Genomic DNA, 26,294 nt, shown 5'->3' with positions numbered 1-26,294 from the left:
CTAGACTAGTATGAGTCTCTTCTTATAACTGTGGGTGAATTTTTTTCTTTTTCTCTCCACTTTCTATGTGTTTCTATCTATTTCATTTGTTTTCTTTTAAAAGTCATTGTGTTCTAGTGTAGTTTTCCCTACCTCCATAGGCTCTCAGCCATATGCTCTCAGTGATTATAAAGTGGTATAGCTCTCAGCCAGCCTACCTGACAAGACATTAGAAGGATATAACAAATTTTCATGTATTGCAAGAAGAAAAATCTGTGCTGATACCAGCGTATGTCCTACTGCCTTTTCACAACCAAAATGAAACAAGGATGAGAAGTGTTTTTATCACACAGGGAAATAATAAGTAAGTAGGAGTCACTGAATACCCCCAGGAAATAAAGCGGGTTGGAGAACTTCAAATGCTTTCTCCAAATATCCTGCACTTCCCCAGCAGCCGCAGGCAGTGCATGTTCAATTGAGAACTCAGGGCAGCAAAACACATTGGTGGCGTGACACTGAACAGGAGCACTTAAAACCTTCATGAAGTTTTTCAAAGGTGTGTCTAGCAGCCTTCAAGAGTCTGAGACGCAGGCAGCCTGCGTGTGCCAAGTGCTCCTTCTAGAGCCAGTATTTTAAAGAAAAACACCTAAATCTATTTGATGGAAAAAAGTGCTACAAAAAAATGGCCTCCAGCAGTCCTTAATGTCCTCTCTGTATGCCTCTGAGCTTTATTCTGAGGTAGCTGTACAGAATCCTACTGAAATAGAGGCACCAAATGACCCAGATTTTTCTGTATAGAGCCAACCTGTACTAGCTCTTAGATTTTGAACAAGCAAGGGCAGTTTACATGAAGAAACGTTTACTTGGCTGCAGTTACTGAGGAAGTCTGAAGCTAGCTCTGGTCTCATGAGTCATAGCTGACTGCACAGCCACAGAATTCTTCCTGTTACAGCTCTCCGGTTTGAGGCCTTTAAAACAAATCACAAAGGCAGGTTTAAGTGTTTTTATAGATTTCATAACTTTCAAGAGCTCTCTTGGGCAGGGGGCAATATCCGAATGAAGAAAGTTATGCTTCCTAAGTCATTTTTTTCACTGCTCTAAATGGTATTATTTTCTCTACAGAAGGAAGCTGGAACAGTTCATAATAAATCCATCTCAAGTCTGCACATCACAACTATTAGCTGTGCTTATGCTGCTGATTGCAGAACTAAAAGCAAGTTGTTTTATAATAATGAGCAGAGAACTAGGACATTAGACAAAATACAGGTCTAACAGTAAATGAGAATCACTGCTCTTTAGTTCTCTCAGATGGGAATGACACTAGCATAAGTATGATTCAGGTGCTAGGCAACTTCGTATGAGTGCAACTGCTTGAGTTGTTAAAGCAATGCTGTATATTGCTGTCAGGATAACTGCAGCTTACAGTATACAGGTGTTATGTACTTTAATACTATATACAAACCTAGTAAAGACAAATGCTGTGCTCACCTTCTTCAGAGCTACAAAACTGTTTTATTGCTGAAGCTTGGACACAGTTCTTGATTTTTGTGATGCTAGTAATTTTTTTTCACACAAGACTTAAGAAATAAAAAATCAGCATAGCTCCATGTTGATTTTGCCCTTAGCTAAATGTGCAAACTTGTTCTTGTGCTGCTGTAATTCTTAATACTTCACGATAGACTGGAATTTCTAAATTGCAGTCTAATTTAAAAGACTATTTCAAGACAGATTCCAGAAGAAATAATTATGACAGTTTTTATATTCATCCTACTAGGACACATGTTTCTGTTAGTTAAATTATCACTGCCTTAAGACTTCACAAATGACTAAACAATATCCTTAGAAGAGTAATTTTACGTTAAAAGCAAATATTATGTACTGCCTGTTTTAGTCTCTTTCATAATTGTTGGAAAGTTGCTATTGCAGTTGTTGCAAATTGTTATTGTAAGTAATGATTACTTAAGATGAGATGTTTTTATAAAGGAATACCTCTTGTGTTATGCAGGTTTTACAAAATTGTCTTCAGGTAGGGAGCTTGAAAGGTCTGAATGACTGATCAATTAACTTTTAAACGTTATCAGAGACCTTAGTGATAGATCTAAGCTAAAATATGAAACTTGTTTTTTTTCCCCTTTCTTTCAAAATAGCCTAGAGTAAGTGAACAGAACTTCTTATTCTTTTTCCATGTAGGAAGTTATTAGTCAAAAAATTTAATAGAAAACTGAGAAAATGAACAGTGCTTTTTTTCTGGTTCAAGTTGTTTTTTTTTTAATGGCTCTACTTTGTATACCTTTCACCAGAATATTAAAGCTATTAAAAACACTGATTTTCAGTGTTTAAAAATGTAAGAATTCTCACATAAGTAAAATTCACTTAAGATTACTTTTTCCATGTAAATGGAATTTGAAGTATTTTGAATACTGATTCAAATATTCTCAGCTGTGCTGAGCTATAATCTGTATAGGGATGATCCACTGCAGGATCACTTCTCTTCCACCCAGGATATGAGTAGAATTGTTGCATTTTGTTTTTCACTTCCTCTGGTAAGAAAATATGAAAATACTATATTGAAACTCTGAAGCTGTAACTGCATGCCTGAAGTATCTTGTAAATGTAGTTGTCTTGATCAGTAGCAACTTTATTACTTCTAATCATAGAATCATTTTGGTAGGGAAAGAACTCTGAAATCAAGTCCAACTGTTAATAAAAGTGGATGTGAACAGTTAAGCCCTGGAAAATGAGATGCAAGCCAGGCTGTCATAAATGATGCTTGTTGGTTCAGCGGGGCTGAACATATGCTCTTTTTTTCCAGTAGTGAACAGTGTTACTTTTTTACAGTGCAAGGTACAGCTCATCTGCCAGTTTTTCCATCGTTCAGGTGGAGTTCAGGAATCCCTTCCTTCATCATTCTGCAGCTTCTTAAAATTCTCCAGTTCCACGATGTCTGAACTAGCATTCTCTTCACCACAGAAAAGAGATCAGAACAGCTGCTGCATAACAAAATCTGCGTATCTCCTTATATGGTTCCCATAGGTCATTCAGTAGGTTCCAGACCTACATGTATTCACTCAAATGGCAGAACCCCCTCTATCCTCTAATTTCCAGCGTGGTACATACATTGTCCTGGAATGGTATGTATAGGGCACAGTAATACAGTGGAGGACAGGCAGTATCAGAATACACTCAGCTTTGTCTACAATCCTTGTTAATTCTGAAACAAAATTTAAAAAGGTGACTGTGCAGATGAGCAAGGGGAACTCCTCACAACAGAAGGATGCGTAATGAATGCGTGATGGAGATGCATAATTGATAACTGAGGAAGTAGTAGACCATTACTTCAAGATAAACACAGAAGATCTAAGATCTTATAACATATAGAAATGTGTCACTGAGGACCTCAAAAAGGAACTTGATGCAGTAGCAGAAGAGGAAGTTAGTGAAAGCAGTCTAAAATTACAGGTAGTAAAATCAAAGACTGACATCATTTTTGGTGGCTATAGGCTTAACATTAAGAAGCATGTATCAAAAACAAGAGAAATATTGCAGTTTGAGAGATGAAACTAAAACCAAGATGGGTATTTTGACAGTGGGAACAAATGGGGAAAAAAAGTATGGGCACTTGTGTTGATATGCTAGCTAAAATCTAAATTAAAGTAATTTTAAGAATTGAGTTGTATGGTTGAAAGAATTTATTTTAAAAGTACCCATGAAAACTGAACTTCAGCTTCCAAATGAAAATCAGCACATAGAATTCGTAAAGGTTGGGATTATTCAGCTCAGGAAGAGCAAGTGAAAAATCTTAGCCAAATTTCAGGAAGTGCACATCTTAAAATTTTTGAAAGTTCTTCATCCTTAACAGATTCAAACTGCAAAGGAACAATTTTCGCTCCTTACAATGTTTAAAAAGACTGAAAATGCTGACTTAGAAAAAGTTGTTGAATAGAAGATAGTGAGATGAAAAGACACAATTTCAAATTTATATTCTATATAATGAGTAACTCTTAAAATTCTTAAATCTCTGTTAATCAAAATGCATTTAATTGGTGAACACTATACTCGAATAACTTTACCTGACAAGATAAGTCTAAAGACATGATCTCTTTTGCCCTATTAAGTACTAAGGAGAAGTATTTAGTCAAGTTAGTATATTGCTGTCTGTAGTCATCACTCACTTTTTAGAACAGCCTGAACAACTCTCTTCTAAGTGGTCTCCTTGTTTTATCCTGCCTTGATGTTATTTTCTCTTAACAAGTGTCATCCCTGTATTTTTCCTTTAGAAATATCTTCCTTGCTTGAAGTTTGACTGCATGGAGCAAAACTGTTACCTCTAATTTGGAACAATCCTTGTGCCTTCTTGTTCTTTCTAAGAAGTACATTACTCACAAGCTATGCTTATAATGACTTTCTAGATTACTGTGGTAGGTTGAACTTGGCTGGCTGCCAGACCCCCTGCCTGCCTGCTCTCTTACTCCGGCTTAACAGCGCAGGCAGAGAAAATAAGATAAAAAGCTTGTGGGTTGAGACAAAAAACAGGGGGACCACCTACTAGTTAGCATAATGGGCAAAAGGCTCAGGCAAAATAAATTTGTAGCCAGTTAAAAACAGATTTGGCTTGTAGAAAACAGGTAAAACAAAAATCCCCTTCCTCTCTTTCTCCTTTCTTGGTTTCATCTTTTCTCCTTCATAGCCAACTTTTCTACTTCCTCTCAGTTCTCCCAGTGGTGAGAATGGGAATGGTTGCTGCAGTCAGTTCATAACAGTATATTTCTACAAGTCCTTTATCTTTGCACTTTTTCCTTGCCTTACTGGGGGTCCATCTGACAGGCTGCAGCTTCCTTCAGGACACACTTCACTACAGCAGCGTGTGATCCTGCAAGGCCTGCTATGTGGCTTTCTGCTCCACCATCATCCTCCTCATGGGCTGTAGGGAAATATCTGTGGCACTGTAAAATCTCTGCCCTTGTGTGTGAAGCACCTCCTTTTTCTGTGACCTGGATGTTCACATGGTTATTTCTGAGTTCCCTCAGTCATCTCCCAGATTCTCCTACACAACTTGTTCATTTGTTTCCTAATTGTCTCTTCCGTTATATGATTTCACTGCCACACCACCAGCTTAGCTGATGGAGCCCGTTGGGGCCATATGTGGAACCGTGTGTGTCCAGCACAGGACAGGCCCCAGTGCCTTCACACAGAGACCTTTCTTAAATTTGCTCTCCCAGAACACATCCAGCATTGCTAATGGTTGAACTATGGCAGGGGCAAGGTTTCTTCTCTAGCAGCTGGTTTTGACTGTGATCTGATATGGAGCAGCTGTTGGGCTTTGCTCACAGAGGCCAACCTTGCAGGCTCCCCAGTACTGAAACCTTGACATGTAAGCCAAATACAAACCTTGACCTCATTTGCAGATGGTCCTCTCTTTTAATTGTAAGTAAATTGCAGAAGTGTAAATTCAGCATGTGGCGTGGGAGGAGGGTGTTCAGTTTGTAATTAGACCTCAGGTAAAGCTCTTCCCTGCCATGTCTTAATAACAAAGTATTTATTTTTTTCAAATGTATCTAGAGTTGCTGTGCCAAGAAAGAGAATACATAAACATGCCTTTGGAAAGGGCAAATAGGTAATGGTCTTAAATTACAGTAAAAGTTTAGCTTAGAGAGGGAGAAACTTTCTGACAGGTTATACAGAGAAGTAAGTTGTGCATGGAAGTGCAGGCTTTTCAGTTCTAAAAACTTTCTAACCGGATAAATCATGCTACTGCTTTTAACTCCTCCCAGATAGCCTCAAATAGAGATCAGTTAAATTACTCTTATGGGAGTAAAAACTTTGATAGCTAATTCCTGTATGTTTGCTTTTTGAACAGTTTCTGGGAAAGTCTTCCATTTCTTTAAATGCATAATACCCCAACACACAGCAAAAAGAGAGCCTGGTAGAAGAGTGATTGGGAATAGGTTTATAAGCTTAAATTATTGATGTGGCAGACTTGCTAATCTAAGACAGATAAACGTATTTCCCACATATTGTAATAATCATGTACAAAATGCATTTTGAAAAAAAAATGACCTTGGATGAGAAAACCTGATGTCCCTTGTGTGTCTATGTTCTTTGGGTTCAATAAAAACAGCATACGTAATTAGTTTTGAAAATTGCTTTAAGTAATTAATAGAAGTTAGTTAATGCACATGATTGTCAGTTGTGTTAGTAGCTGTTCTTTCTTTGGGAAGTTAAAATTTCTAGTTTGAACTTAGGTCCAGATTCTTGAACAAATATACGAAGCTGGAAGCTGCAAAAAAAAATAAAAAGGAGCTTTCATGTACTCCTGTTAAACTCAAAGCTCCTTTTTGTTTGATTTTGATTATTGGTTTCTGCTGTATCTCTTATTATTCCTCCCATAGATCTAAACTGGAAGGACTGTATATATAAGTAGCTTTTAATTTTCAGATCCTTTGAAAATAATTCTGACTGGCACTATGGACTCATGCATGAAACCAACAAGTGAGACCTGCTCTTTGGTTTTCGTTTGAAGAGTGTTTCACGATTGATGTACGGTTCCTTAACTGTCTGCAAGATAAGCATACTGTAGTCTATCTAGTTCATATACCACGAAGGACATTGACTCTTGTAGCCTTGTTGTTGGGGTCAGGAATTTGTGGACCTTGAGTTCACATCACTTGCCTTAAGCTAAGAGCCTTTTTGCTTCCTGCCGTATTTTCACATTTAGCAGAAATTTTTTTTCACGTAGCAAAAACAGTAAAGGCATTCAGCCATAGTAAGACTTTATAAAGAGTAACTTTAAATAAAGGAAAAAGCTGTACTCTCTTGGGTGTTGGCTAGGGATTAATTTTGACAATGTCAAGTGCGAGGCAGATGAGATTATTTTGTCCCCCTCTACGTCTCATCTGCTTTCATTGTAAAGGTGCATTGAATTAGTGTATGGGAAAGGATTGAATGTTGCTTTCAATTATCTGATATTCTTGTCTTAGATGGCAAAAATAGCTGGAGGGCAGAGGGTGCAACAGCTTCCTTTTTCTTCTCTTTCATGTCATTTTGCTGTAGTCAGTTTTTATGGTTCTGTCTTAGTGGATTTTGCTATATTGTTTGACTTCCATCTAAAATCAGTACTAACAGCAATAACTTGAATTCACCTCTTGCTCTGAAATTTTAAAAGAACAATAATAGTAGTGTACTTTGTTCTGTGTCCACTAGTTGCTAAGAAATTGGTTTGGAAGTATGAAATGTTGGTCAGTATTTGTGTAGAACACTTTTTGTGATAATTTTTCAGTAATAAGAATATATTCAGCAGTTTGGCTTCTGTCTCCCGCTTTTCATTTCAGCTTCTTTTTCAGAAAACAGGCACTTTTCATTGTGAAAATGTACATTAGTTTATTATTTGAGAGAGCTAAATAAAATGGCATTTAGAATCAAAGACAAGCTTTGCTAATTACAATGTGTGATTGTCAGAATATTCTGTAAGATATTGTTGGTCATGTTACTAATTCCAGCTTTTCTTGCAATTCTTTTTTCTCAGCCCCATGACTTTGACGAATGCAGATTTGATATTAGTGTAAATGATAGTGTTTGGTATCTTCGAGCTCAGGACCCAGACCACAGACAACAATGGGTAGATGCAATAGAACAACATAAGGTAAGTCTTATTTTCTTTCTCACATGTTAGATCCTTTTACAAATATATCAGTGATAAAAGAAGAACCAGGGAGAATTTTCATCCTATACTTAATGTAGCAGGGGATGTGGCCACTGAGGATAAGGACAAGGCTGAGGTCCTCAATGCCTTATTTGCATCTGCCTTTGATAGACAGACCGGTTATCCTCTGGGCATTTTATGCCCTGATCTGAAAGTCTGGGATGCTACTCAGAATATACCCCCGTCGATTTGGGTGGAGACAGAGCTCCTCCTCCATCTGGACTGTCACAAGTCCATGGGACTGGATGGCCTACACCCTCGGGTGCTGAGGGAGCTGACGGGGGTGATTGCTGAGCTGCTCTTGGCCCATCTATTAGTGCTCCTGGTCCCAGAGGATTGGAGGCTTGCTGATGTGACTCCCATCTTCAAGAAGGGCTGTAGGAAGGATCCAGGGAACTTCAGGCCTGTCAGCCTGATTTGGTACTGTGGAAAATTATGGAGCGAATCATCTTGTGTGAGATCGCATGGCATGTGCGTGGTGTCCAGGGGATCAGGCCCAGCCAGCATGGGTTTGTGAAAGGCAGGTCGAGCTTGACCAACCTCACCTCCTTCTATGACTGGGTAACGAGCCTGGTAGATGAGGGAAAGGCTGTTGATGTAGTCTACCTAGACTTCAGCAAAGCCTTTGACACAGTCTCTCACAGGATTCTCCTGTGGAAACTGGCTGCCCGTGGCCTGGAGAGGTATACCCTTCTTTGGATAAGGAGCTGGCTAGAGGGCCATGCCCAACGGGTAATGGTTAATGGAGTTAAGTCCAGCTGGTGACCTGTTTCAAGTGGTGTCCCCCAAGGGTTGGTACTGGGACCCATCCTGTTATCCTCTGGGCATTTTCTTTATTGAATCATCAATATCTTTATTGATGACCTAGATGAGGGGATTGAGTGTACCCTCAGTAAGTTTGCAGATGACACCAAATTGGGAGGTGGTGTCGATCTGCCTGAGGGTAAGGAGGCCCTTCAGAGGGATCTAGATAAGCTGGATCACTGGGCTGAGGTGAATGGGATGAGGTTCAACAAGGCCAAGTGCCGGGTCCTGCACTTTGGCCACAGCCACCCCATGCAGCGCTATAGGCTTGGGGACGAGTGGCTGTTGACTGTGAAGAGGAAAGCAACCTGGGAGTGTTGGTTAATGCTTGGCTGAACATGAGTCAACAGAGTGCCCAGGTGGCCAAGAGGGCCAATGGCATCCTGGCCTGCATTAGAAATAGTGTGGCCAGCAAGAGCAGGGAGGTGATCATCCCCCTGTACTCAGCTCTGGTGAGGTGAAGCCGCACCTTGAGTACTGTGTTCAGTTTTGGCCCCTCACTACAGGAAAGACATTGAGGCCCCGGAGCGTGTCCAGAGAAGGGCAACTGAACTGGTGAGGGGTCTGGAGCACAAGTCTTATGAGGAGCGGCTGAGGGAGCTGGGATTGTTTAGCCTGGAGAAGAGGAGGCTCAAGGGAGACCTCATTGCACTCTACAACTTCCTGAAGGGAGGTTGTGGTGAAGAGAGGTATGATCTCTTCTCCCAGGCAACAAACAGGACCTGGGGAAATGGCAGCAAGTTGTACCAGAGGAGCTTTAGGTTGGACATGAGGAAGAACTACTTCTCTCAGAGGGTGGTCGGGCACTGGAATGGCTGCCCAGGGAGGTGGTGGAGTCACCATCCCTGGCAGTGTTCAAGAGGCGTTTGGGTGAAGAGCTGAGTTTGTGGTAGCAATGGTAATAAGAAGACAGTTGGACTAGATGATCTTATGGGTTGTTTCCAACCTTGTGATTCTGTGATCTGGTGGTCCTTGTAGAGAGTGATAAGCTTCCATAGAAGTGCTAAAACTGTATGTGACAGACAACAGTTCCAAGTTTGAAGCAGTGAGTTAAATACACTCCAATGGAATTTATTTACTTACCCATCATAGGTAAGAGCTAACAACTGTGAACCTTCCTCTAGCTTAAAAAAAGAAAAAACTTGCATCATATTTAAGTGGCTTTTTGTTGGTTTTGTCCATTCTCTCTTACTACCAAATTGTTTGTTGTCTGTCCTAGATGTTAAACTTATTTGTCTTGGATTCCATTCTTTTAGGTTATGATTCTGTTTTTATATGGTTCATATGTTTGTTCTTTTAACTGCTTTTATTCAATCTGATTGCTGTCTCTTGTGTCCTTGTCTTCTAAGACCTTACTCATCAGTCATTTTAGTGTTCTTGTTCTATGCTTTTGAAATCCATTATTTTTTTTTACTTAAAGGGTTTGAAGGTCAGATATTTTTAAAGAACGTAATGCACAAGACATCCACTCTGTACAAGATAAATTCTGCCTCAAGTTTTTAAGTTTAAATACAATATCCAGTACAACACAATATCGATATCTGGGTTACACAAGTGCTACAGAAATATAAATTAAAATAGATATGTAAGTAGGTACATAATTAATTTTACCTATATTTTACTTGTATTTTTTTTACCTTGAGCTTTTCAAAGGAGTATATGTAATTGATAACTTTCAACTTTTCTTGAGGCAGATTTAAAATAAGGAGTAAAAACTCTTAAATTTTAAGTGCTGTCTTTCAGCAAGTTGTCCTTTTATAGGTTGACATCTTGCTTTCACTTTGATACAGACAGCATGAAAACATACAAAATTAAGTTGCAAAACAAGGATTGTTTTCCTTAATCTTGTGAAAAAAAATACATATCTAATCTTGTATGTTTACGACAAGAATGCTGCAGTGTGTTAATCTTGCATCACCTGAAGGAAATATCTCAAGAGGATGCTCCGAACAAGTTGTTGAATTGCACATCCCCAGAGCTGGCACTTCAGAAGCTGCTTTAATAAGCATGAGAATTTTCATACATGTGGGTACACATTCGTGAATGACTTAGCAGATTATTTGGTTTGTTTTTGTTTTTTTCATTGAGTGTGTGGTGGTGATGGTGTTCGTATTTTCAAGTTTCCTGCATATTCCTTTTTAGTCTAGACTGCTTGCTCAAGGCAAATAGCATTTGTTGTCATTCTTATGTGGAGTGGGAGATATTATGGCACCTAACTTCTAAATAAATGATCAAACTATTTGATATATTAAAGCAATACATTATTTAAAAGTATTCTCTTAGTAGTATGCAACTAAATAACTTGATGATGAATGTAAGACAAAGCAAGGTAAAAGGTAATACAGTCTTGTAACACTGGCTTGGACTCCAAAGTATGTCATCAAACCTCAGGAAATCATGTTATTCTCATTTTCTTTTAGTGCAGTATTATTTGTCTTTATGATACAGCTTCATAGGATGAAAGATGTAGGTGTGTTGTATAGATGCACCTGTTTTTTTTTTCAAACTGTTCCTATTAAATTACATAAAACCAGAAGCTTTGGAAATGTCCTGTATGTACGTAATAGGTGTTTGGTTCAGTTAAAACATACATGTAAATCTAGCTTTTAGTCTGCTAATGCTTGTTGGAGAGCACGTGTCTGACTTCTTGTTTCAATCAAATGTTTTCAAAATTAAATGGTTAGTACTGTATTTTCCTATAATGTGCATATCTCTTTGTAGAGAAAAAGCAATTTGTAGGAAAAATGTAACATTCACAACCTGGAAGCTTGTCCCATTTCCTTTTCAGTTTGAATGAGGAAGACTTCAATGATTGTTAGTTTCAATGAACTTCATCCATCCTTCAATTTTTCTTCAGTTGTTTTAGCAGCTTTCTATCAGAACACCTGATGGAGAATAGGAGACAATGAACCTTTATGAGACAAAGTATTTCATTTCACTGAGAAGTTTGGAGTTTTACCTACTTAGTCCTAAATTTTCTGAAGCAATTTTCCTGATCAGATTAATAAAACTCAAGCAAAACTCCCTTTAAAAGCTATTGTGAGCAAATAATATTTGCTTTTGTTTGACAAATGTGTTCTAGAAATGATACATAATAATTTGAACAAAACTGAGAGAGGAAATTATTTCCTGTACTAAGCAATCATTTTTATTAACTTGAGTACTGTGCTTTTTTGTTTTTGAAGCTCTTTGTTGTTTGCTGAGTGGGTAGCTAGTTCTTGTAGGCTGCTTAAACTGTTTGCTAACAAAAGTACATTTGTGAGACTGACTGTAGCATTTCACAAGGTTGTTTAGAGTATGAAAGAGACTGAAACTTGACTGTTTCATTGTGTTCTGAACAGAGAAAACACTGATTTACAATGAACTTTAAATTTGTGTGTGAGTAGACTTAGAAAAACTTACTGCTTTGCAACACCAATGAGTAGCTGGTAGCTGAGAAATGTAAAACATCTAATGTTCAAGCATAAAAAGTGTTAGAATTTGCTGCTGTTTGCTTTTATCAGTGCATTAGCCTTTTCTTGTACTGAAGTTCTTGAATGCAGATGAAATGTTTTAATTATAGCTTCTAAAGTGCTTATTAATTTCCTGGAACAGGAGGAAAGGGAAGTCTAAGAGACAGTTAGGCAAATGAGGAAAAAATGGTTCATGTGCGACCATGAGTCCTTTCTGCTAATGTTTCAATAAATGTATGGAACAGGTAAATTACCTGATTGTTAGGGTGTGTTTCATTATGGAGCTTCTCTGTTCTCCTGAGAGACTGTCAAGTCTGAGATGGCTAATGACCATTTCTTAGATGGATCTAATGTCAGTGCATTTTGCCAAAGAACTCAGAAGCAGACTTGGTTTCCTTGTTTCTCTTGTGTAAAAATACTGATGGTGGAAGAGCACCAAGGAATTTGTGTTTTTGAAAAGTTACCCTCTTCTTAAATAATGCATTCAAGGACTAACTCCAGTTCTACATGGTTGTTTTAAAATGGAGTATGGAATTTCTAACACTGTTAGCTGTATGATGTGAGAAAGTGAAAAAACATCTGGGTTTGCTCATGGAGGATGTGGGCTTCAGTTGACTGCAACTTCAAGAAAGCAAAATCAAAGTGTTCAATGTGCTATCAATAAACAAGATGTCCTTGTTTGTATACTCCTTCACATACTAGCCTAATATTTTCATTCTTTACAGTCTTTTGGTTGAATTAAAATTTATCCTTATTAATTTGCATTACTTTCCCAAGGCATAAATGACAGCAGAGTGAATAAGAATTACAATTCACCCTGAACATAATCTGGATAAATTAACTAATTTTTAGCAAATTAGCTGAATTTCAGGACTTCTAAGTTAATGATGTTCTGTGATGTTCATCTAACCAGAGTTGAACAGTTGCTGAGGATTTGTTTAAAAATAGGGGGAAAAGCCAGCAGAGAGGGATTTCTAAGGAGAAAGCAAGGGTTCTTGAAAGTTCAGTGTTAAGTCCAACACCATACGAAGTAAAACTCCTAGTGACTAAAACCAGAGCACCTCTGTGTAATATGCACTTGAAGCATCTTTACTATAACCAAATAACCCATAAAGTATTCTTAAAAAGGAGTCCTCAAGACATTCAAATTGTTCCAAATCTAAAAAGGTATGCTAATATCAGATTTAAGTCCATACAGAGACTATTCTGTAGTACGAGTGAAGTGTGAAGGAGACTGGGTAAAATACTGAGGTATATTAAAGTATTTCTTCAAATTAATCTCAGCCTTCTATCCAAGTAGTCTAAGTCTTATATTTTTGTCTAAATATAAGAGGCTATACAAGAGTAACTTCTTTCAAGCTCAGAGAAAATCTTAAGTTTCTCTTCTAACTTGATGATATGCACCTGGACTATCTCAGTTTTCTATTTTTTGTAGTTGAAATGTTTCAACTTCCAACTGAGGCTTAACTGCATCTACCTATCCCTTCGACTAAATAACCATTTAAGTAATTTTACATGAACAGTGCTTAAGTGAGACTTTTGTTTGAATATTGTATAAATATTTATCACATTATTTGTTTTTTAGCCACACTAAAAAAGATTTGAAAAATTTGTTGTATTAGTTGATAGCACAGCAAGAACTTTTTATCTAGTCAGAAGCAAACATCATGGAGTTAAGTTTTTTGAAAATAGAGCTCAATGTATCAACAGGAAATAAACTGTAGAAAGGGTACTGTAACACATTGAATTTATTCACAGGCTTTCAACAGTTGAGAGCTATGAAATTCTGAGACAATCTTTCTCCTCCTTTGACACATTTCAAGTTCTATCCTAAGACTGAACTAATCTACCTGTAATGCCAGTGAAGACATGCAAATAAATCCAAATCCAACTGTGCTACATGTCTTAGTAAGATAATTCAAAATTAATAGAAAAGTACATACAGAGTAGGAATGCTGTAAAAACATTTTTATTCAGCATACTAATGTAACAAACTTATTAAAATCTGAAGTTAAACAAAAATCAGACTTCTGCTATTAGTACATTAAATTTCATTTTGCTATTTGGCAGGTCTTTGTGGAGCCACTAAAGTAAGTTGGCTGTGTATTTATGTAGGCTATATTTACATTTGTACAGAAACACTGTACAAGTGATCTTCAGAAGTTTACACTGTTTTTTTGGCCTTTAAATATATTTTGGTAAGCTTACTGAATTGCAGTAAAGCCACTTCTAGCAAACAGTATTTCTTCTAATGTTGATCAGTGAATGCTAGTTAGAAATACCTTCTAGATAATTATTTTTTAAATAAAATTGCCAAGAGTATTCTCAGAAATGACATAAGATGGGAAGGAATGGAAATAGTCTGTTGCCATTTCTCCATCTACTTCCTCTCCGGGAATCATGATATTTCATTGATGTGTGATTTAAAAATAATTTGCTTTGTCAGCAGTAGCTGTTGAGATCTGAAGAAGAGGAAGAATGCGGATACCTTATTTGTTCATTTTTTGGCATTTCATCCTAATACAAGCCTGTCCCTACTCCCTCCTTCATATCAGCTCACAAGTAAGAGCGGTCTAAACCAAAGCACCAGTGCAGGTGGAAAAAGAGATAGAGTAAGTAAATATTGTTTAACCTTGTCTTCATTTCCCAAGTTCATAAAGAAGACGGTAGGAAAGTGGTGATTAGAACTTTTTTTACTGATATTTGTGGCCTAAAGAGGAACAAATTTGTTCTCAAATAGTTCTGGTGTCAACCAGCACCCCCCTTTCAAATTGATTTGAGTTGCCATGTTCTATTGACTTTTGTTTTTCAGTGCATCAGTAGAGTCCAGATTTTTCATTTTGATGTTGACTGTTTGGATCTCACAGGATATCCTATTAGTTTATGTAACAGTTTTTACAGCTAGTTATAATACAGATTATTTGTCCATGAAATGGATCTTGCATATAAGAAGACTGTTTAAAAGGACTTTGAAGTCCTTTGAACTAATTCTAAAAGACATTGTGAAAGAAGGTAAATGGTGGTATAAACCGAAAAGACAGGTGAGTTATATAGATCATTATATCTTTTTATTGCTGCTAGAAACCAGGGTGTTTGTTTTGCATTGTTGAAATATCCAGGGCTTACATGCTAACTGGAGCACAAGTCTTATAAGGAGCTGCTGAGGAAGCTGGGATTATTTAGTCTGGAGATGAGGAGGCTCAGGGAGACCTTATTACTCCCTACAACTAACTGGAAAGAGGTTGCAGTCGGGGTTAGCCTATTCTGCCAAGTAACTGCAATAGGACAAGACATAATGGCCTTAAGTTGTAACAGGAGAGGTTCAGATTTCTTCTCAAAAGGTCTGGTGAGGTATTGGAACAAGCTGCCCAGGAAGGTGGTAGAGTTGCTGTCCCTGGAGGTGTTCAAAAAATGTATAGATATGGCTGGCACTGAAGGACACGGTTCAATGGGCAGCATGATAGTAATCAGCTGAGGTTGGACTGGATGATCTTAGAGATCTTTTCCAACCTTTATGATTCTGTGATAATTCTTTTTGTAATTACTTGTAGTTTTCAGTTTGTGTAACGGATGTTTTCTGTTAGGGAATTTGTGATGATAAAATGGAACACCAAGGCTACAAATAATATAATAACAAGCTGGTGACAAGTGTAAACGAGCTGGTGACAAGTGTATAATATTCCTCAAATACTTATTTACTAGTGAGATTATTATAAGTAATCTCCCACTGGTCACTTCAAGCATATGTGGTTGGTTAAATCTAGCGAAGCTTGGTGAGAGTTTTCTGAAATGGTAAAAGTGCAAGGATTATCATATTGTTCCAGGATGAAGTCCCTCACTCTTGCCATGTCCTTTTGAGGTTCTGATTGGCAGCAGCAGTGGAACCTGCCTGAGAGGACACTTGAAAACTTGTGTTAAGCTGTAAAAAAAAAGTTCAAATCTCTTTTTAACAGACTTAATCTTTTAGGCAAATTGCTGATGAGCTGTAGGGATCTGTTCTGAAAGGTGTTGCCAAAGCATTGTTTGCTAATTTGAAACAAGAAAACTATGAATTGAGGCTTATACAGTAACTTAGATCTGGTCCTGCTGCAGTTCTGTCAGTCATATGTTGATATAAACCATGTAATTTATGTCCTTGTATGTTCACATTTGACATCTCCCTTCAAAGTCAAATTTGCAAAAACACTCGCTAATAACTAAACAGAAAGTTAGGTTCAGTAATAATCTTCTGAACTCTGCAATAATAAGCGTACTTATTTTGGATTTTGTCCTGAATCTCAGGCTGAAGTGGGAAATGCCCAGCTGAAAGATGTTATTTCAACTGTGAGTAACTTTTAGCTTCTGAAGTTCATCAGTCCCTTAGGTGTAGATGCTGGCTTTTATGTTTCGTTCTTCAGTGATCCCTGATCAGTGTGGTACCAGAAAAGAAAAAAACTGAAGAGAACTTCTCAAGGGTCTTAATGTTAATTAAATAATTCCTCCCTTAAGGATGACTTTCATTTAATATTATTCAATACTGTGTGTGGTGGTAAGTTAGGGTATTGAGTATTGTAATGCTGTGTGGTCATGGGATCACTACATTATTTCTGCTGTTAGAAATGCCATTCTCGTCTGCTCTGAGTTTTTCTATTTAAACGAGGTCTTACAGACATTCTGGAGAAAAAATTGCTTCCATCATTTTTGCTGCACTTAAGATTTCTTGTCTTTTGCATTAGACTGAATTGCTCCCCTTTCCTCAACCATTCTTAGTATGAACTTATTTTACAGCTCTCTTTCTTGTATAAGTCTCATCCAAACTCAGTTCTTACCTTTCTCTGAGGTACAGCAGCAAAACTGCACTCATTCATCTTAATGATGATCTTACAGATGTTGAACAGAATGTAGGATTATTCTGTGTGTTTTGTAGACTATGTTGTTTTGCAACATTTTTTTTTTTTACTTATTGAGGCTGTGAGCCACTAACTACTGTTTATCTCTAAATCTGTAGATTGTTAGTTGTGCTGTATTTGTGCAAGTAGAACCAAGAAATTTTACCATGTAAATCTAATGTTTTTTTTCTTACTGTTCTTGCTGCTGTTCCATCACCTTACATATTTTGAAATACATTGTCTTGGATTTTGGTTTTATTCCAGAAACAAATATTTGTGCTGCTTGGGTACAGTTCTGTTTCTGAAGCAATGATTCTGTTAATCTAATATTTTCTAGCAAATGGTGAGAATGGTGACTGACTGAGTGAAAGACTACATCGCTTAGCAGTATCATGCTGAGTTTGCATGCTGTTCTTATGGGAGCTTCTTATCATAAGTTGTGTACACATATGAATTTAAGATTATCTTAAATTTTTGTGTCCATTAGAGCTGTGATCACTGTTGGCCATATGTTCCTAATTAAAGTTTTCTCCTCCATCTTGTCTGAACATTAAGTAATAGTCTTCATAATCTTAGTAGGGGTCCTGAACTCCCCTTTGAAACTCCTGCCCTCAAACAGCAGTGAACTTAGTTGAGAATTTACTTAACTCCTCTTATTCCCTTGAATTAGCTAAACACATGAATTGACTGAAGATTCATGTGTAAAAAGGTTGTACTACAGCCAGATAACTTTGAGCCAGGGTGTTCTGAGGTGCCTGGAAGAGTATCTAAAGAGTGCTTGAAAATTACAGGCCAGAATGCGTGTTGGCAAAGCATTGCCTTGTGAGTGCAATCCTAAGTGAAAGAAAACATTTCAAAAATACTATCATAATATCAAATAACAGTAAAAGCTGTAATGCTACTGCTAAGTTGTTTAGATTGTCAGTCAGTATTTTTGTAATGTTATTTAATGTAAGGTGGTGTACATGAAATACATGAAATTAAAATAAGTGCAGTGCTCAGTCTGATGCCTAAGGTGACAAGAACTAGGGAAAGCTACTGCACCAACCATGCAGCTGGCTGTGCAGTAAAAAAACACTCATTCCTGTAAACAAGAATTCTGCTGATAACAGAGGTGTATTTGGTTTATTTTGTAAAAACAACTGTAGTAAGTAATACTGATAGTGCATTCTTTCATTTCTTAGAAATCAGGGGAATGCCAGTGCATGTACCTAGCAGAATGGTACTACTCTCTCCATGGCAGCAGCAGAACCTTTCTGTACAGTCTCCCTGAAAATACTGTTCTTTGAGAGACCTGTGTCAAACTTGCCTCTGGTCAAGTTCCCCCTTCAGATCAGGGCAGGTGCTTGTAGTCTCTACAGGAAGTAGAGACTGAAATGTGGAAGTAGTGAGTAAGAAACAGTTAAAGTTGGCACTTGCCAAATGCATCTACCTACTGTTTACTCAGAATCATTACTCATCAGCTTAAACAAGACTGTGTGTTAACAGTTTAATAGAAAAGTCTGAGGTGCTCTATATGCTTCCTACCTACCAAATTCAGGTGTTTGGGGTTTTTTATTTCTAAAAAGACGTTGCAAGGGATGTTTTTAATGAGCAGGGAACTTTTCATTATACAAAGCTCATTAAGTTGATATTGACAGACCAGAGTCACACCCTAGCCTGGGGTATAGGTGCTGCTCAGCCAGCCACATGGGTGGATGTTCGAGTAGCAGTGGGTATATATTTATGAACATTCAGCAGAGGGAACTTCAAATCAATTTGTCTGTGACTTTCTGGTTCTTTTGTCTCCCTCTTTCCCCTCTGGCCCTTCAAAAAAAAAAAAAAAAAAAAAGAATAGGAAGTTGACAGAACTAACGTAATTTTAAAAACCTAGAGGGGACATTAGTATTCTTTTAGAAACAATGACAAACCTTGGCTTCTTCTGCTTATATATATTCATTGACCACTTACCCTAATTGGAAGCTATTAAGTTAATTCTTCTGATATGTTTGACATTGTAGAAGAATAAAAAAATATGTCTCTGAGAATAGATAATTTGAAAGTATGCATTTGCTCCCTATAGTGTCGTTTAGATGAATGGACTTTCTGCAGAGGAATCAGAATTCTGGTATCATGAACATAGCTATTCAAAGTGGGGGAAGAAGAATACTAGGAGCTAAATATTATTGTCAGATATATTGATAGATATGAATACAGGCTTAACCAACATATTGAGGCTTGGGCAGGAGGGAGAATATAGAGGTGTCCATTCCTCTTTCTTATGTCTCCATGATCTGAAATAACTTGGGAGGATTTAATGATTACCTCAAGTTGCTGGTTTAAGTAAGAGAGGATAGCTGGTGCTGATAAGCTAATAGGCACTTCTTTTCCTGATATACATTGTGACACTGAAAGTGAAACTTGTGATAGGGAAACCATGCTTTTAGGGAAAGATGGGATGTATTGTTAAAACTTAGTAGAAATTACAAAAGTGTTTATTCAAAATTGAATCAAGTATACTCTTTCAAGGGAGGAAATCAATATTGCATATTTCTGACAGATTCCATTATTTTAGCAGTGGTATCAATAGGAGCTTTTAAGTGACAAGCAATGTTATTTGTGTTCGTGTTACAAAACTTGCAAAGTGCATTTACTGCTGGTCATTGTGTATTTCCTGAAAGACGACTTCAGTGGAAAGTGAATCAGCAGTTTCAGTTGACTACATAAGCATATGCTGCAGTAAGCTTAAATGTTGTCAGTTACAGATTGTTGAAACTTCCCTTTGAGAGAAGGAAAAAATTAGTTCTTGCCTTTCTTGCCACCGTTGGGTTTGTATTCCAACGGTGGCTGTAAGTTGCAGCTTTATCAATAAATGCTTGCAGTTGAAATTCCTTAAAGCTTGACTAAAGCTTTCAGTTAATTCCAGACTCACACACTTGATTAATTATAAACAAAATAGATTGTTTCACTTCAACCAACCAGTCTTTGCTTGTGTGTTCCAGTTAAGTTTCATAACAGTCACTTTGGCTTTAGGAGTAGATACTGTAGTTCTCAGAAGAATACTTCCTTGTAGGGTGGAGGCTTGGATGTGTAACGGAACTTGCTCTGAGCAGAAGGTGGGACTAGGCAAACCCTGTGACTTCTATTACTCTGATTCTGTGATAAATCCACATTCCTTACATAGCAGTTAAATCAATATTGTTCGTGCTATATTTTCTACTTCACACTGAAAGGAATCACCATTCCTGTTTCCAAATGATTTTTTTAACGAACAGTGAAGTTTTACTGCCGCAAATTTGCAGATTTTTGGGTTTCTTAAATGAGGGATCTGGTTTAATTCTGTCGCCTTTGAGTTTTTCCTTTTCATACACTGTTCTAAGATATAGCATATGCTTATTCCCATTCTTACCTACCTCCAAATATGCTGAACTGAGGTTAAGCTGGAAATAAAAATAAAAATGTGTATCAAACAGTGTGTGGTGTTCAGTAGTTTTAAGGAAACAGTAGGTAAACCTACCTGTTTGAAATGTAAAAAGAAAGTAGGAAAGAATGTAAAAAGAAGGCAAACAACAGTAAATTAGATTATATTTACTGTAATCTAATCAAGCTACACATAGGACTTAGTACAGTTGTATCTAATTGATCTTCAGAGACTTATGTGGCTAACAGTTGCTCTAATTCTTAAGGAGCAACCACCATGGCTCCTTCTCAGCTAATTCCCATAATTTGCGTCAGTAGCTGGCAATACAGTCATACATTGCTTCTGTTTCTGGAGTATCCACGTGAGTAGACAGGTGTTTCTCTGTGCACCTGGAGAAAACCTTGTTCCCTTATGTGTTTGGATTTGGTCACATGAAAAGAAAGTGCAGTGTGTGACCTGAGGCTGCAAAAGGGCTTGCTGCCAGATGTATTGATCTGTAATGCTTCACTACAAAATGTTTGGAAAACTTTTCTTCTGTGATACACAGGCAGTCTGCAGTTTTGTTCTACTGTCTTAGACTGTGGAGCCTGTTTGAGTTGAGCACTTTCGGATAACAGCACCACAGCTCCACTTTTCTGCCATTTCTCTGTCTAGTGCTTTTCTGTGCCTGAAGAGTCAAATATATATGTAGATCTGTGTGAAGATCCTGTGGCAGCATGCATTCTGTCAATGCTGTGCAGAATGGACAAGGAACTGAGTGCAGTTAAGGCACAAGTTCTTGCAGAAAGTGCTCTGATGGCTTAGGGCACAATGGTGCTGTAATGAAATGAGACAGTTAATCACTACAAGGAGGTTGAGTCATGACAAGCTACTAACTGCTCGTTTTTATCAGCAATACACTGTTCTCCAGCTGATGTTTTCTGTGGGCAGATTTTTATTTTGGTATTCAGCACTATACTGGCATCTGTTCTGGTCTTATGCAAACTTTTTTTTACCCCTCTGGAAGACAAGTAAAAAAAATGTGCACACAGCCTAATGCACAACCTAACAATGGCCAATGGTACTACACCCCTGAATTAAATGAGTCATAATGTTTACTTTCGAAGTCCTGAGCATTTTGGTAAATAAATCCTTTGGTTTTCTTTCTTCCTTGTGCATTAGAAGTACACTTTGGTAAGCTGTTTCTCCAACAAGTCCCTAACTTTTTCTGCAAGGGCAGGGTAGGTCTGCTTGTTGTGGAGACTTTGCTGTACTTGAAGTTGTGCTTCTTATTGTCTGCACAGAGGGAGTTGTCTTGCAGCAAGGAAAAGCATTCTCTTTTCACACAAATAGGTAACTGTAGTGTGTGGGGTGCTTTTGTATTGACAGTTTTAGTTGTGTTTAGTATTTTTACTGATACATGTACTGACATTGTGTGTAAAGTCTGACATTTTAAACTATCAAATACTAGGATTCTAAAACTTTCATTGAATAAAACAAACATCCATAAACCTGCTTAAGTTTGTCTTGTGGATAGAGTAAATGAGTTCCCTGTGTCACTATTGCATGACTTACTATGAGTCTGGAAGGGTTTAACTAGAACTGTTTCTTTTGTTACTTTTCAAAGTTCATATACATACAGGGAAAACTAGTTTGGTGAGAGCCTATTTACTACATACACTGTACACAAACACAGCCTGTGCATGTTATTACATAGCATATGAAGCTTATTCTCACAGTAAGCTCTGATTGACAACTGCAGACTAATGCTAGAGCAGCTGATCATGAATCTCTTCTACTTGGTCATGAGTCCTTGGGGCAGAGCTGTACCATTTTTTGTATGTCACATATTAGGTGACATACTAATTGTAAAGTTATTCTAAGCCTCTGTGCTTATATAGTCAGATGAACTTTTAAGAAATTTTTGTCTAAATATAGTGCCAAAGAGCTTAATTTTATGCTAATAACTTTGGATGTTCTTAACTGGAAGTGATCACGTTGTTTCACTGTTTCATTAATCTGAAATTAATAATTGAGAGACATCTTCAGGATAGTTTCATTAATCTCCTCCAAAATGTAATGTGCAACTTCTCATGTATTGTCACTCTTCTAGCAATAGACGTCATTTCTTCTTTTGTGCTGAGAATTTTATGTAGCCGTGTGTTTGAACTGTAATTATAAAGGCTAAAGGTAAAAGTGCTCTGTTTTTAATTGTCTGCCAAGAAAAGGAGGTTTGTATGCGCAGGGACTGAAGCAGAAACAGGGTAAGGGTTACTGTTGGACTTTGACCAATAGTAACCTTTAAATGTATCTGTTTGCTTTTCTGTAGTTCCCTCTAGTGGATAGAAAGTATATCGACTTGAAGATTAACTGATGCGTTTTTCAAACATGTGTATCTTAAATAAGCTCAGTCTGAAATATTATGAGGTGGATGGGAACAGTTTGCCCAGTCTGCCTTGTTAAATGCAGAGTGTTGTGTTATTTTGTAGTAGGAATACATACACCTCCCATGCTTCAGGTCGGTGGTTCAGTGGCTTTTGGAGATGAGTTTTTATCCTTGTAGATATTCAGGCATGCACCTTACCTGAAACTTAATCATGCAGAGACCTTAGCATAATCTAAATTTGTTTCTAAAGTATTTTGAGCCTTCAGAAACAGTTGAGAGCTGCACTATGTGAATGTTTTGCTTTTCTGTATCTGAGGTTAGGTTAGCTGTTATGTCTAGCTTTGAAGTGCTAAGATGAATTATCACTTTAGCATTCTGTATTTGTTATGTCAGACTTGTTATTGGCCTATAGGCTAATATCAGAATGACAGAATCAAGAAATGCTAGTCCCTGTAAACAATTCATCTTTAACTTCTTGAAATGTCAGTACATCTATTGTGTACTGATTAAAATCAATCAGTACATAAATCCTTTGATTTGCGTTCTTGGTGCACTAGAAGCAGCCTTTTGTAAGCTTAGGATCTTAAAATATTACAAATGTTTCTTACAAACTCTTTTCTTCATGTTATCTAGAACTGTTCTTTTAGTATAGTTAATCTTTCACAACTTTATCATTGTTACTTTCTAGCTGGTGTGTTTAATCTTCTGAAGAAAAATATGATCTGACAGTTTTTGCCTAGTTAGTTTAGACTTAAGAATTCTTATTCTGGCAAATTGATTGTGTGAAATGGTAATGGTAGGAAATGGTAGGATTCTGTGTGAATAAAGACACTTTAGTGCGGTCTGGGCTTTGTTTCTAAACAACCATTATTTTGATACAAATAGATTGCTTTTGTACAGCAGCCCTGGCCGATTTCAGGAATCTGAAGTTTTGTCAGGAACGTGAGGAAAAGATGCTGTCCCAGAAGTCCTTAAGTTTGTATAAACTTTATGCAAGTCTGTAATTAGTACAGTAAACCTTCTTTGGTATTTGGAGAGGATTGAGGGAATTGAATATTGAGAACTGAGTACTATAGCAAAAAGGAAATGGGAAGAATAAGGAACAGGTTTTGAAAACCAAGAGAAAGCTGACTAGATTTGTTGGTTGGTTTAAGGATGCAAAACTAGCTCTTATAAAAATATTTTTCCTCCTTTTCCCAAATGACAGGTAATTGCAATTTAAACTGAACATGTTGTTATAGCTATAGTTTATAATTACAGTTGTTATAGTTTCTCTTTGGGTGTAGAACTGATTCTTCTTGAATCCTCTTTTAGACTTAATTTGGACTTTCCAGTCTTTGCCAGTTCTTCTTCAACTACCTGCTGCTTCTTACATGCTCTAGAGTATGCCAGGCATTTTAATAGAGATTTCCATTCTGATGTCTAGGTGAATGAAAAGAGAGTAGAAGGAAAATAGATCTGTTCCTGTGTGTGGCAGTGGCAGCTGAAATAGGTGAATAACAGAATAAATGATATTTGTGTTTTTCCAGTAGTGTTTAATAGCGTATCTGCTTATTGACTAGCATGATGAGCTTTATGCATATCTGTAGGTTTGTTCAGTATTTCTGTAAGACTTTTTGAGATGTTTGTAGATCCTGTCAAGACACTGTGGTTGAATTCTCACATACCAATATTGGCCAGGTTACTCCAAGCTATGTCTTAGCATAGCACAGAGAGATGTCACCCACTTGGCAGAGAGAAAGCTGCCTTTCAGATGCTTAAAGCAAGTCCAGAAATGTTCTCCAGCATATTGGGAAACTGAACCAGTGCATCAGTGCTTTTTATGGCAGTGTTCAATAGCAGAACAGGGATGGCTGGTTCTTGTTTAGATCTACAAATCTTGTCTATTGCCTGACAGCCCATATTCACAAGAGAGGCAGATATCATCCTTGCCCTTTCTTCGTATAACCTGGTGGCCCAGCAGTACAAGATGCATTAGTTTTACTTCAGTCAGCAAATATAGGGAAGCTTGTCAGCTTGGTCTTTGACTCTTTTGCTCAGGAAGGTCATGCTCTTCCTCAGTGATCCTAGTTCTGAGAAGCAAAATCTTGAAGGCTTTCTGTTTCTCGTGCTCTCTATAGACTCCATGATGTTGTCTCCTCTGTATCCTGTCCTTATCTGCTTGGATCACCTGTTCCTGTCTGGTCTGGAATCTCAGCCTTTAAAGCTGCTGAATAATATTTAGTGAATTGTCTTCAAGTGCAAAATAGCAGTTAAGAAACCTCATGGAAAAATAGTATGCATCTATGTCAGGGGTGTGAACTACATGGATAAAGGTTTATTGAAGTCAAATTATTTTCCTTTGATTGTCTCTTTGTCAGCCTTATTTTCAAATCTGCAATGGTTTGTGGTTCCAGGACTTATTAACCTTTACATCAGTCTAGCTTTTGCTAGTGCTAAAGATGCCCATTGTTCACAGAAAGCATACAGTGACTTACCAAAACTATACAGAGTTTGAGTAGTAATGATCCAAAAGATGTTAATTTATTAGACTGCACAAGCAGGTATAACGGTTACCATCATCTCAATGCTGCACTATAGCTATAGTGTCTATTTTTATCAGTTTTCTTGTTATACATATTCTCCAACTCAGAATTTCTATTGGTCTTGGGCATTTAAGATGCTTATTTACTGCAGAATTGCGGTGTTTATCACTGTTAAAAGCAAAATGTTTACATTCCCTTTCCTGCTTTTGCAAAGTTGTGAAAAAAGTTCACTTCGGAACATTTTCTGCTTTTAAACCTTTCTTAATAGCCTACTGTACTGTGCTCAGGAGGGCTGTGAGCTGCTGTGACCTGGATTGTGACATTCCTGTCTTTGTCTTCCTGCTGACTAATAGCCACCTGGCTTTCAGTACCTTAAATTTCCATTGCCAGGGCCTGTAAAACAATTGATAAAGCAGATGTGTGTTAATTATTGTTTTAACTTCAGTATACAGAAATGCATCCCAAAGTGCCTTCCATTCTTATGCACTCTTTCCTTGGGTCATGTTAGCAGTACCATTTCTTTCTTTAAGTACTTGCTGAAATATTCAGTCTGAAAATCACCGTTGGATCATGCGTGTTTGACAGAAGACCTGTTCTGCTTAGTCCATGCCAAATCCTTCATATTATCTTCCAGCTCTTTCACATTTATCTTGTTTTCTTGCAGACATTTTTTTTATTTTTTTGAGTTACTGCGGCTTTATCTTTTGAGTGGTTTTTTTTCAAAAATACTGTAGAAAACGTGATTATGGTTGCTATATCCTAGTGTCTGTTTCATCACCTCCTAGGCTGAGTCTTATGTCTCGGAGGGAGGAGCTGCTTGCGTTATGTAAAATATTAAATAATTTATGATAGCTGAAAATAACTGCCTTTGTGGACAAACACACAGTGAAGCAGTTCACATGCACTAAAAAAGGCATGATCAAAATAATTCTTGAAGACATGGGATAATAATTTGCTTTATTTGATCTTTAAGTGGAGGAGCTTTTCTGCGAGTCTGTGCTTTATTCCAGAGGATTACTGACCCACTTTAGGAAACCCTTAACTTGCGGATCGGTGTGAGCTAGAATGGAAATCTGCAGTATGATTCTGTGAATACTTAACAGTTATACTGAAAGCAGTTTTTCTGATGCATTGCCTTGTTGCTCATAGCAGCTCCTGCTCCGGTAAAGAATCACATGAAGCTCTGGTTAATGTGAATCTTT

General features: G+C 37.4%; 1 protein-coding gene across 2 annotated transcripts in view; it reads left to right on the top strand.

Annotated features, from left to right (window-relative positions):
* CERT1 (ceramide transporter 1) overlaps positions 1-26,294 on the top strand; it is a 75,086-nt gene that overhangs the window by 17,219 nt on the left and 31,573 nt on the right. For both annotated transcript variants that reach the window (XM_031609311.2, XM_031609310.2), the window contains exon 3: positions 7,502-7,618. In XM_031609311.2, coding sequence (XP_031465171.1) covers positions 7,502-7,618 — 117 coding nt within the window. The remainder of the gene's footprint in view (positions 1-7,501; positions 7,619-26,294) is intronic.

The sequence above is a fragment of the Phasianus colchicus genome, chromosome Z, assembly GCF_987193195.1.
Source record: "Phasianus colchicus chromosome Z, bPhaCol1.hap1.1, whole genome shotgun sequence".
Lineage (NCBI taxonomy): Eukaryota > Metazoa > Chordata > Aves > Galliformes > Phasianidae > Phasianus > Phasianus colchicus.
This window is presented reverse-complemented; position numbering and strand designations above follow the sequence as displayed.